This window comes from Macrobrachium rosenbergii, chromosome 23 (genome assembly GCF_040412425.1).
Source record: "Macrobrachium rosenbergii isolate ZJJX-2024 chromosome 23, ASM4041242v1, whole genome shotgun sequence".
Classification (NCBI taxonomy): domain Eukaryota; kingdom Metazoa; phylum Arthropoda; class Malacostraca; order Decapoda; family Palaemonidae; genus Macrobrachium; species Macrobrachium rosenbergii.
The window spans coordinates 14,590,579-14,602,834 of record NC_089763.1 but is presented as its reverse complement, the minus strand read 5'-3'; the positions used below and the strand labels follow the sequence as shown (position 1 = coordinate 14,602,834).

Sequence of the window (12,256 nt, the reverse complement as noted above, 5' to 3'; positions counted from 1 at the left end):
CTTGCACTGCAGCGTTTGAACCATGCATGATATGGTTCTGAACAGTTAGGCACTTGGCCACAATAGGTTCCCCTTTCTTGAATTTATCCAGACAATTCATGGTTTCATGCTCTTTACTGAGGGTTCCACAAATTTTGGGTAATCACACTTGTCTTTGTGATGGCCATAGTGCTGGCGATGGAAGCACCTGAGAGGCTCTTGTGTATATTGTGGGAAAGTGTCATCATATTCTGAGCCATACTTTGCTCAAAACTGGTCCTCTGACATTAGCTAGAACTTTCCTCGACAGTGTTGTGTTGTTAAACATATCTGCATCAACAATGTCAGTAGGTTCTGTTGAGGTTCCTGAGGGAGGTCAACTGGTACAAGCAATGATGGCCTTGTTTATCTTTTCAGTGTGGTATAACAACTTGAAGCCAGTGCTGGCCTTCAGGAGGAGGATGGTCACACCGTCCTTTGGTGTGATTGTAAATTCTCCTCAATGATTTGGTCATGCTGTAAGATTTAAGCCAGGATTTCTCCTCTCAGAGGCAACAATTGTAGCATGAGAGGTGTCATTTGGTTGGTAGTGCTGGAAATTCAAGTGTCCAAGACTGGAGGAGGAAGGGGCAGACATTGAGGAGGATGAGGAAGGGATCAATGTTGAGGGGGAGGAGGAAGGAATGAACATGAAGGGTTAGGAGAAGAGTAGTGAGAAGATTCAGCTGGTGGTGCCATGTTTCTTCCAGTGCTCCTCTTCACTGATGGAGGGTGAGTTTTGTTGGTATAATAACTGGTATGCAGTAGTCTCTTCTTCCTAGTGCAAGTCATTACTATCTCTGACACTTTAGTATTAACACTTTCAACCATCAAGAATTATCCAGGAAAACAGCAGTAGAATAGTGTGTGCTTAGGCTGTGAACTGTTAACATAGCTGTAGGTGTAGGTGTCGTCACTAAACAATGGGAAGGTCCTGTTACATAAGACCAGCTGGACACTGGAGAGCCTTTCTTCTTCTCCCACTGGGAACTGAAACATAAAATTAGGCCAAGGTCTAGTGCTGGGACCTATGAGGTCATTCAGTGCCAGTAATAATAATGTTGAAACAATTGTTAGGAGAGGCTGGAAAGTAAGGTGAAAGGCATATAGTAAAAAGGAATGAAAGGGGTTGCAACTAGGGTCAAAGGAATGCTGCAAAGAACCTTAAGTAATGCCTACAGTGCACTGCTCCCACTGGGAGTTAGACCAAGATCCTTCACAAAAGTCCACTTCCTACCTCTACACAGTGTAGACACTGGATGCAGATGTACTGCAATGGAGGATAAGAACCGTCACACATGGCCAGCCATGACCTTTGTAGCAATGTTGGTTGTTTATTCTCCATATTGAGAGAAAAACTGGAGAAAAAAATAAGTTCAATGAAAAAAAATTATATGGGTACTTATCAAAACAGTCGAGCTAGTAAAAGAGCAATGAAATGCTTCCACGCACAAAGATGGCTGAAGGAACGTAGGATGGCATGCCAGAGAAGACCATGGGTAACCACCTCCCCCCTCCAGGATACCCTCGTTAGTTTACAGCCTGTCCAACATGTATGCCGACGTTCACTCCATTTACAGTGTCGAGTTTGTATCCTACAAATGTTTTAGCAAATTGAGGTATTTCACAAGCTATTTAGCAGACTTTAAAGTTTTCCTTCCACAAAAATTTAACAGAACTTTTCATTCTATGAATGAATTGTAAGACTTCAGTTTTCATTCCTCAAATTATACAACAAAAAAAAAAAAAAATATGGGTACTCATCAAAACATTCCAGCTAGAGTAAGAGAGCAGCAATGCAATGCTCGCTCTCTCTCACACACACACACACACAGAGAGAGAGAGAGAGAGAGAGAGAGAGAGAGAGAGAGAGAGAGAGAGAGAGAGAGAGAGAGAGAGAGAGAGAGATAGAGAGAGAGGCTGAAGGAACATAGTATGGCATGCCAGAGGAGAGCATGGGTATCCCGCTCCAGGATCCAGGATCCCCTTCGTAGTCTACAGCCTGTCCAGCATACATGACGACAGTCACTCCATTTATGAAGTGTTGAGTTTGTATCCAACAAATGTTTTAGCAAATTGAGGTATTTCACTAGCTATTTAGCAGTTTTTCAAGTTTTCCTTCCAGAACTAATTTAACAAATTAACTTTTCATTCTGCGAACTGTAAGACTTGTTTTCATTCCACAGATTATACAACAAAGTGCCTTTTCATTCCATAAACTGTTTGTTGTGGAGTTGATCTCATTAATAAATGTCATGTTTTATACAATAAGTTTGTATAAAATGTGTCATTTATTAAAAAACATTATGATAAAGCAGATAGTTTTCCTGTGAAAACATTTTCAGGTTAAACAAAACATGAATAGTCTTATTGGATGATATTGCAGCAAATCATACACCACATGAAAATTTATATCTGCCAGTAGCTCATAGTTTTGGATAGTAAGGGTACAGTTTTGTACTCTTTAATACAAACTACAGAGGGGAAGCCTTGGTATTGGAAAAACTGTCACATTCATGCATTCAGATTTGGAGATATTGGTTGGATTCTTACTGGAGTGGAAAGGAATACAGAGTTTAGGCCAAAGGCCAACCACTGGGACCTATCAGGTCATTCATTGCTGGATAGAAAATTGAAAGTAGGTAGGTGTGAAAGGTGTAACAGGAGGAAATCCTCACAGCTGCACTATAAAATAATTGTTAAGAGAGGGTGGATAGCAAGAAGGAAGAAAGACAATATGAATGGAGGTACCGTAAAAGAAATGAAAGGGGTCGCAGCTAGGGTCAAGAAATGCTGCAAAGAACGTTTAGTAATTGAGGTGCACTGACAGCACTAACTCCCTATGAGGGCTTTTCATTGGGAATGGTGGGAAGTGACTGTCTTTATATATGTCTGACAAATCACTCACCTGAAACTGTAGTTCTTCACATGGTTACTGGTTACTGATTATGAAATTTAGGTCTTGACGACCAAGTGCTGGAACCCATCAGGATATTCAGCGCACTGGTTCCTGATGAAGTGTGTGCTCATCACTTTCAACTTTAATTTGGCTTAGACTTTGATCCAAGCATTTAGTACATAGTCTGGTGCTGGGCCATATACTGTATCTGGGTTCTGTAATCTAAAACAAATATTAAAGTTGATTTTTATTACAAATCAATACTGATCTATCTGCTTCACACATTGCACATCGCTTTTTTTTTTATTGTTGTAATGCATTTTAATATGAGCAAGTATATAAGCTTGTGAAACCTAAGCTCAAGGCTATTGGGAAGCAACTCTACATTTGGCATTTTTAATAAAAAATAAATTTTTCATCGTTATTTACGGCTGCAACCTTGTTTAATATAAAAAAGCTTAAGCACACCACAAAGTTAAACTGCTCGGTTCTCATACAGGCTGCCAGAAGAATTTGTTTTTGTACAAAAAACTGTTTTGCTACTCTCAGGAAATAAATAAAACACACACTGCAATGCAATAAAAACTGTACAGTTAAATTTTTTGAGAAATATAAACGTTGCTATTTACCTAAAATACATGTCCTTTATTACATGACTATTTATAATAATCACTACCATTATGATATGAAGAACCAGGCCAAACCTACAGCATTTAATCTTGGAGCAGAACATCTAAATAATGTCTTCAGTGCTAAAAAAAAAAAAAAATTAAGACTAGACAAATAATAAACATATTATATATATATATATATATTCCCAAATCAAAATTAAGCTTGCATATTATATTAACATTCAAATACAGACTACATGTCAATACACATACTGAACTTTATACCAAAAATGGTAACTCATTCAGATGCTGGCTCCCCCAAATGAAAAATTCCTACTCGTTAAACTTCAGTTCAAACACTCAAAACAAAGCTGTCATTTTATGACATCCTAAGTGTCCAGATTTCTTTACTGCAAGACAAGAAAAATCTTTTACTAGAACAAAAGACTGAAAGAAGACAACTGGAAGAAATACCACATACTAACAATTTTGAAGCCCAATAAATTTCCCAACACTTACTGTGGACTTGGGTAAGATGGAGAAAAGAAGGGTTTGATACAAATCACTATTACCAACCATCACATAACATCTGCAAATTACCTTTGCCTGGCATATTTGTATACAGCCTTAACACTGAACAGCAATTCCCTTCAGTTATAACATAACTATTCATTTTCTCGTTACTGATGGCTTTTGGTTAACTGAACTACTTGCCACTTGAGAAAACCATGCAAGACCTCACAAATTACTGCTCAGTAATGCTGTAGATTTTGGTAGGTGGCCTATTACAGAAATCATCATAATAAATTACAGTATATAGAATGCTAATGTAAAGCACAAAGTGTCCTGCAGGTACATTTCCACACTTATTTATTAGTACAGTAATGGTGTGGACATTACATATATAACTATTACTGAGAAACGTTCCTAAGCCTCAAAATTGTTACATTGTAATAATGAAATAATTTCATCTGGATCTTGACTAGGATTGGTCAGCACATCCTTCAAAATAAGAGGGTGTTCATTGAAAATTTGAAAGAAATATCACTATTTATACCTGAAAGTCATAATAATTCCAAGAGCAAAACAAAGCACCAACCCCTAACATAAAATACAAATAAAATTCTGGATAAAAATTAACTGGTTCTCTTAAACTTTTTCGAACATTTCTATTTACTCCCTTTTCAACCAATGAGATTGCATCTTCACAAATGTCTTCCAAATAAAATTAAGTCAAAAGTCAATGGATAGGTTGAACAATTTTTAAGGACAGAGGAAAATCATTTTTCTATAAAATAAAAAAAAAACTTGCACACTGACCTGAGACAATAAACAAGGTACTCCTTCCCAAAATCTGAACTGCCTTCCCAAATGAAACTCCTTTTACCTACCATCAGTTAAAAAGCAAAAAAAAAAAATAATAATAATAATTATTAGTATGCATTAGTAAAACCGAGCTATAACCATCCACTAGACCATTAGTACGTTAGTAAACTGCACTGATGGTGATCGCAGTCAGGGCGATCCACAGGAGTTTACATGCCTACACTTTGTTTGTTTTGCTCTTGGTAAAGAAATAAAATCACACGGAATTTCAAATACTTGTAAATAATGACCTACAACTATTATATAATCAACAATACTTAGAATACAACAATGTGCTCCTCTCCTAATAAACATCCAAGTATATTAGTAACCAAAACAAGTTTGGAATGCGATGTGAAAAAATATAAGGATTACTCGACCAAACACTGAAAGATGTTAATATAGTTTTCAGCCAAATATCATAATACTCTAAAAAGTTCTATAACCAATAATATAACAGCAACGAACTCAATGGTACCATTTTCAATTCATGGTAAACCTCAATGAATGAATTCTGCAAGAAGAAAAAGATCACCTTCAGCCAAAAATACCTAACAAAATTGACCAAAATATAAGCACTTACGTATTACCTTTTTCATTCTTTAATCGTTTTTGACACAAAAATAACCCGAAAAGTTCAACTAAATATTCTATGCTTGACACCCTATAGTATAAAAATTCCTGATTCTGTACTTATGCTACATAAATTCTCTTAGAGCATGAAACGAATACCTCTATATACTAAAAGTTCTGTTGTAGAGGATTTTTACCATTAAAAAGGATGAGTTATTTTAGATTTTAACTTCATGAAGGGAAAAATATATACACACGCACACACATATACAGACACACACCTATAAATATATATATTCACTGGCATTCAAGATTAGAGAAGTAAAGGTTATTAAAAGTAATTTTGTATGTTAAGTGAAACTTTACCCTGGTTTCCAAAGAATCAACACAACCTTAACAAAGTGTAAGTCAACATCCTGAATGAAACAAGTCAGACTTAAATATCACCTCAGCAAACAACCAGTTTCTGCACTAATGTGTAGACAATATCCAAGCACCAACAGATTGGCTCAGTGAAGATGTGACAAAAGTAACATAAATATAAATAAAACATCCATATGATAAGCTATACTGTACGCAAGGCCAAGTCAAATTATCACAGCATTTGCTCATACTATTTTGAGCCCAAAATATATATATATAAAACTTCTAAATATACAACTATGCTGAGCAAAGTTACACTAGCCAATATTCACACCTTTAAATTTTATCATGCACAACATTAAAGTCAAAACCCCATTGATTAACCTAATAACAACTGGGGATATCATACAAAATTGTTTCCAAAACAGCAAATATGAGTGCACCTACACAGTTAATTCCATTTTCTATCTTATGCTAAGGACTGACTTCTAGTTATACATAGGTACCTGCTTCAAAACATTTTTAGTGCAATTCTCTGTCTACTGATGGCAAAAACACAGGTACAAATATTGGTTAAATTTAGTTTCTAATTACAGTATCACCAAAAAGAACTTATTTAAATAATACTCAATTTTTATATGCAATACCATACAATTCCTGAAATTTATTTGATGAAAGTATTTCAAAATAGCTAATATGACCATATACTGTATAAATTTAAATATGTAACTTTTTAGTTTTTATGAGAAATCATATTAAGATAACAATCAGCATCTGATGTTAAAAATAAAAACTTACTGATCCTTTAATTTATTAACACAAGTTTTTAACTAACCACACCAAAGTAAAGTAAAATAAAACATGCATTCTCTTCTTAATTAGTATCAATATTCTTAGTTAGACAAATTTTTCACATTAAACCAGAAATTACCTACAACAGAATTACAGTGACAATTAGCACCACGTTATCTTTTTACATAATAAAACTATATATATGTCACTTTGCATGACTAAACCATAAAATCCTTAAAAATGTAACTTGCTCCATTAAAGAATTAGCCTTACAGAAAAAAATTCCTCAAAAATTCCTTTAGTTTTCCATAAGTGACAGTAAAAAATATTAAGCATTGACAATATAAATCTAGGCCATCAGTCCATTAGCTAAAATGGCAACCATCTTTTTTTGAATACTAGTAAATTCGTTTCCATCAACTGAACCTGAATCTGAACACAATTTTTTTAAAGTCCATTTGAGAATTTATTTTTACTCTACTGGAGGGGAAGAACGGTGGTCTCATGCCAACTCAATATGGAGAGGAAGTGATGTAAAAATAAAAATTTTAAAATATCAGAATGAGGTATATGTGGTGGAGAAAGGCGGCTACAGAATCCTTTTTAACAGAAATTCAAATACTATTTAAAGTTGTTGCTAATATTTAAAGTTATTATTACCATGTTGCAAAAAGCCTTTTCAGACTAAGAATGTTGTAAAAAAACTTAATTGTCCAAATCTTGAATATCACTACTTCCAATCACCTTTAAAAAAAATCACTATTTTCCCGATACTAATTAACAGTTTACTAGTGAAGTCTTTCCCTAATATAGAATTTGTTCATTAAAAAATCTTAAAACGAAGCTCCCACTCTTACTGAAAAGGCAGTGAAGTTTCATGGAATTCAAGGCAAGGTGAAGATGGAGTTTGAAGGAGAACATATGAGTAACCTCAAAAATGACTTATAAACAATACCTTATAAAAACTTAAAACCTGTACACAGAAAATCTCCTGAATATCAAACAGAAGAGACATAATTGAAGTATACATCCACCATTTTGTTGTCAAAATAAAAACCCTCTAGAGCTTATGTATCAATCCCAAATCACGTATATAAATGCATATGCTTTTCATATAAATATACACCCCGTATACACTGTAAAGTGTGGCAACCTATACACCAGTACAAAGCATAGCGTTAAATGAAACTGAAATTAACAAAATATGTTTGTGTGTTTACTGCATAAATACATATTTACAAGAACATAATTATATAACAATCCTTAATAGAATAGTGTATAAAATATATTGGTTTACCAAATGTGTTATGCACATGACTTAAAGCCTTTGCATGAATATACAGTATTAGCATTCACAGAATAAGGTTCATCTCTGTACTAAGTGAATTAAAATAACTGGAATAAAAACTAAAGCTTATATCCCTTATAACAATTATTGAGAACAAATGTTTACTATAATGTCTTATGATGCATTTTACAAACACTAGTACTGTATACTGTCTACAAGAGTTTCAAGCTCAAATGAGAAACAGAGGAAAGCCTGCATGCTTTTATAAAATATACCTAACATAATGTGAACCTCTGCTATGCAAAATATTGTCAGTCACTTGTGATGTCTGACCTGAAATCACAATCTAATTTCTTAATTAGAGGCAAGGCATAAATCACATTGTGGAATAGTGAGTATCAACATTTGGTATGTTAATACAAGATTAACACCACCACACAGTTACAAACCATACATTAAAGTACACATGACAGTAAAATAGAACATACAAAGAAATATTAAACAATCAATAAAGGAATCTGAAGTGTGAAAATATTAATCTAACCCAGAGATAAAAAAATAGATTCAAAACTACAACTGACACATTAAGTGTCTAATAATTCTGCATTTTGCATTTAACTGTTTTTGTCAAAATAAAAAGCTACCATTAAATATACATGTCGAATGACAAGTTAAAACACATCCTTCAATGTCAACCACATACATCCCCTTTGTAAGTAATGAAACTGGGTACTGCAAAGTGTTTAAGAGAAAAAATCAATCAGTTTATGAAGACAGGCTTACAATAAATATTCTAAAACAAGGCAAGGACTGAGTGAAAGTTTATGGTAATGTCCTGAACACTGTACAGATTATTTGGCTTCTATGTATGAGGCTCAGCTATCAGGTGTAATACGTAGTTTATGGAGTCCATGCTTATAGTTTATTACACTGGATTTTCAGATATACACTAGCATAAGTATTAGTGTACTGGGATATTGTACATTTATATACAAGTACATGCATTTATATTTTCTACTTATACTACAGATATGTTTCAAGTCTTAAACTAAGAACAGCAAAATTTTAATGCAAGCTATATGATCACCTTGTTAACAGTCTCAAATAAAAATATAATCCCAACCTCAAGAGTATTCCAGTATCATACATCTTTACTCCATTTTCCTAGAAACCAACAGGTGTAACCTAATTCTTTTGTGTAATATCTCCAAAAAACAATAAAAAATTGTACTTGTGTCCTTAAAGTCAAATCCAGTTACTGTTCAATGAAATGAAAACACAAACTCTAGTTCCCCAAGGAGTACTCAATTATTTTTTACCCAAAGAGTCCGTAACATAGATAAAACCTTGAACATAACAGTCTGAAATGACTTTAAAGACTTGATGTTCATCTAAAAAACAACTGTTTTTACCTTATAATACTAATGTTAATAAAAAAATTATCATTTCTGATCTAACACCTATAGGTTCTGTGGTCTAAGAACAGCATTACCCAGTTTAAAATCATCCACAGTATAATCACAACATTCTGAAAGACTCGACGAGGTTCAAGATTCCTAAAACTACTGTTTTGTGCACATGCTCCTGAGAACGTGTCAGGGAAAATATTAGTTTCTTTAATAAAAATTCTAAATATACAATTTAGAGGGGATACACAGTATGACCCAAGAAATCACTGGTCCATTCTCAACAAAAGAGGGAAGCGAAGTAGAAAAAACCATAAAACAAAGTAAAAAAACCCATAAAATTATACTAACCATGATGCTGTAATATTGATAATACAGTGGGATTTTCTATGAGTAACAGGTACCTACTGAACAAGACTAAAGCACTACTAACAAACTTTTCCATATTCTCTTGAACTCTACGTTACTGAAAAGGACCAATTTCTGTCAGTAATACAATCACAGATGAGCAGCCACTCTGAGTAATTTGGGAAGGAGAAAAGACTACCATAAAATCTATACAAGCATAAAATGTACACGGCACAATCACACATCCCCTCTTTGTCTTTATGTATATAGTATATATATATATATTTATTTACTTAAGTAATCAAACCCTAATTCAGCGTAATAAAACATATGACAGCCTTACACTGGAATAATGCTTAATTATAGTGTATGCTCACTCTCCTATACCACTGCAACAAACACCTTTTTCGAGCACATCTAGCAACAAATTGTAAACTGCCTCAGGTGGGATTAAAATTAAATAACTTATGGGAATAAGTCAATGCTTTCAAAACTGCATTACAAGATAATGGAGGAACATAACAACCCTGAAGTTCAATTACATTCAAATCATTTATATTTCTCTAATACTTGAATACAGCAGAGCAGTGAATTTGCAGCTAATAAACACAAGGGTCCTGAACTTTATTCCATAACAAAGGCGTAGGCAGCATACATATTTAATACTAAGCTGAAGTGTTGTTGCAAAAATATCCAGCCAAAGTACATAAATATGGTACTGCAGTACTATATTGTGCTTGCCTGTGGAAACTACTTCATGTATGTAGAGCACTCAATTACTACTGGTACAGTGGTCAATTTTACTACTATACCCCATTACTTTTAAAGTATGCCGTACTTTGTAAGCATTAAAAGTGATGTTAAGCAAATGCCACTCTGTTCTCATTACCAATGGCATTGCTGTAACTGGAGCAGTCATCATGAAACCTAAAAGACCATAGATTCAAATTCCACCCAAGGCAGATGGAAACAATGCTGAAATACACAGAAGGGTTTGTTGCCAAGGTACGGTATTTACTTGTATATGCATGTGTGTGTGCGTGTGTTTAAAAATAGGACTATTAACCTAATTACCTACTTCACATAAAATTATTTACTTTGTATTCACATGCTCTATATTTTGATTCTTCTAAAGTTTCTTACCAGTACTATTTAATATATTTAAATAAAGTCTTCTATGTAAACTTTCACAGAATTGTAATAAAAGATAAGGAAAACTGAAAATAAAGCATTAGTAACTGACCATGAAGAAGTATCAATTGCTAAATAAACTTTAGCTACAACAATACTATAGTTGTCCCATGTAAACAATAACAAACTAACAAAAGTACAAGGGGGCACCTTTAAATGGGACTGAGAGTACAAAACTGCATACCACCCAGTAAACCTGCATTGAGTCTCCAACTTGAAAAAAAGAAACATTTGCATCAAAACTACAAGGTATTGAATTGATTGGAAATTTTCCTACTGAAGAGAAAAAAATATGGCAGCAACACATCAAGGTGGCTGCACACCCATCCCTGACACAAATGTATGATGAATTACAATAAAGAGAACCATCACACATCTGCATTAGCTGGGTGATGAAGAGAAAAGGGGCACTTTGAAAGGAAGGAAAAATGTCTGAGTGATATGTTATCACTGTTTGCTTTCGTTAACAGCATACTGTAATATCGGTTCATCATCATTATTAAGACTAGTGAGATCAAGCTACTGTACATTAGAATTAACAAGTGTTGTAGCTACCAAGTCATATTTTGCTACAACTATCACAATCTGTAAGATACAAAATCAGGAGGAATACAGAACCATTTCCTTCAGTATGCTAGTATCTGCAGGTTATGCATCTGCCAAAGTGCCCCGGTACACTGTATTCAGTTTTTTAAACCCTAGCCAATACCCTCTGCCCATACCACTGATGGCGATCGTTACGCAGGTAACTACCACTGTTCCATTTAAATTTCTGGGAAGATCCCATGTGAGGAGGAGAACGGTTGTAATGAGATGGACTGTGAGTATAATGGGGTGCAGGTGTTGGAGGGTAAATGAACCCAGCAGAACTAAACATGGGAAGATGTGCAGTTGGAGGTGGTGGGGGAGGTGTCTGACTCAAGTTGAGCCAAGACTGAGTTTTGTAGAAGGGAGGAGAGTAGGACCCATTGGCATGAGAACTATGATGAGGAGGCTGCTGAAGGTGGTGGTTACCACTGAAATGGAAATTATTATCAAAATGTCTTTTTTCTCTAAGGCCTCCATTTCCTCTTCCAGGAGAACCTGTGCCACCTCTTCCAGATGAGTTCTGATTCTTGTAGTTGTATACTGAGTGAGTAGGGCTGAAGGATTTCCTCTTCGTAGGGGTAGACTGAGTGCTTGATGGAGGACTTGAATTATTACAGTTATTGAAGGTGCGTTCTCGTAACACTCCCGCTGACTGAAATTGTAATTTTTCATAAAAATTAGAAAGTTACTACAGTAAAATTAATTTGTAAGTACTTTCCTTACTGGCAGCTAATCTAAAATTGGCATAAATTCATACAAACAAAACCTACTGAAAATTCTTATACAAAGATTAAGGGGAGCACCGATGCCATAT

General features: G+C 34.5%; 1 protein-coding gene across 3 annotated transcripts in view; it reads right to left on the bottom strand.

The window, feature by feature from the left end:
- Positions 1 to 3,486: 3,486 nt before the first annotated feature.
- Positions 3,487 to 12,256, bottom strand: part of LOC136851292 (maternal B9.15 protein-like) — a 48,400-nt gene continuing 39,630 nt past the window's right edge. For all 3 annotated transcript variants that reach the window (XM_067125283.1, XM_067125281.1, XM_067125282.1), the window contains exon 4: positions 3,487 to 12,094. In XM_067125283.1, coding sequence (XP_066981384.1) covers positions 11,546 to 12,094 — 549 coding nt within the window. In that variant the 3' untranslated portion in view covers positions 3,487 to 11,545. The remainder of the gene's footprint in view (positions 12,095 to 12,256) is intronic.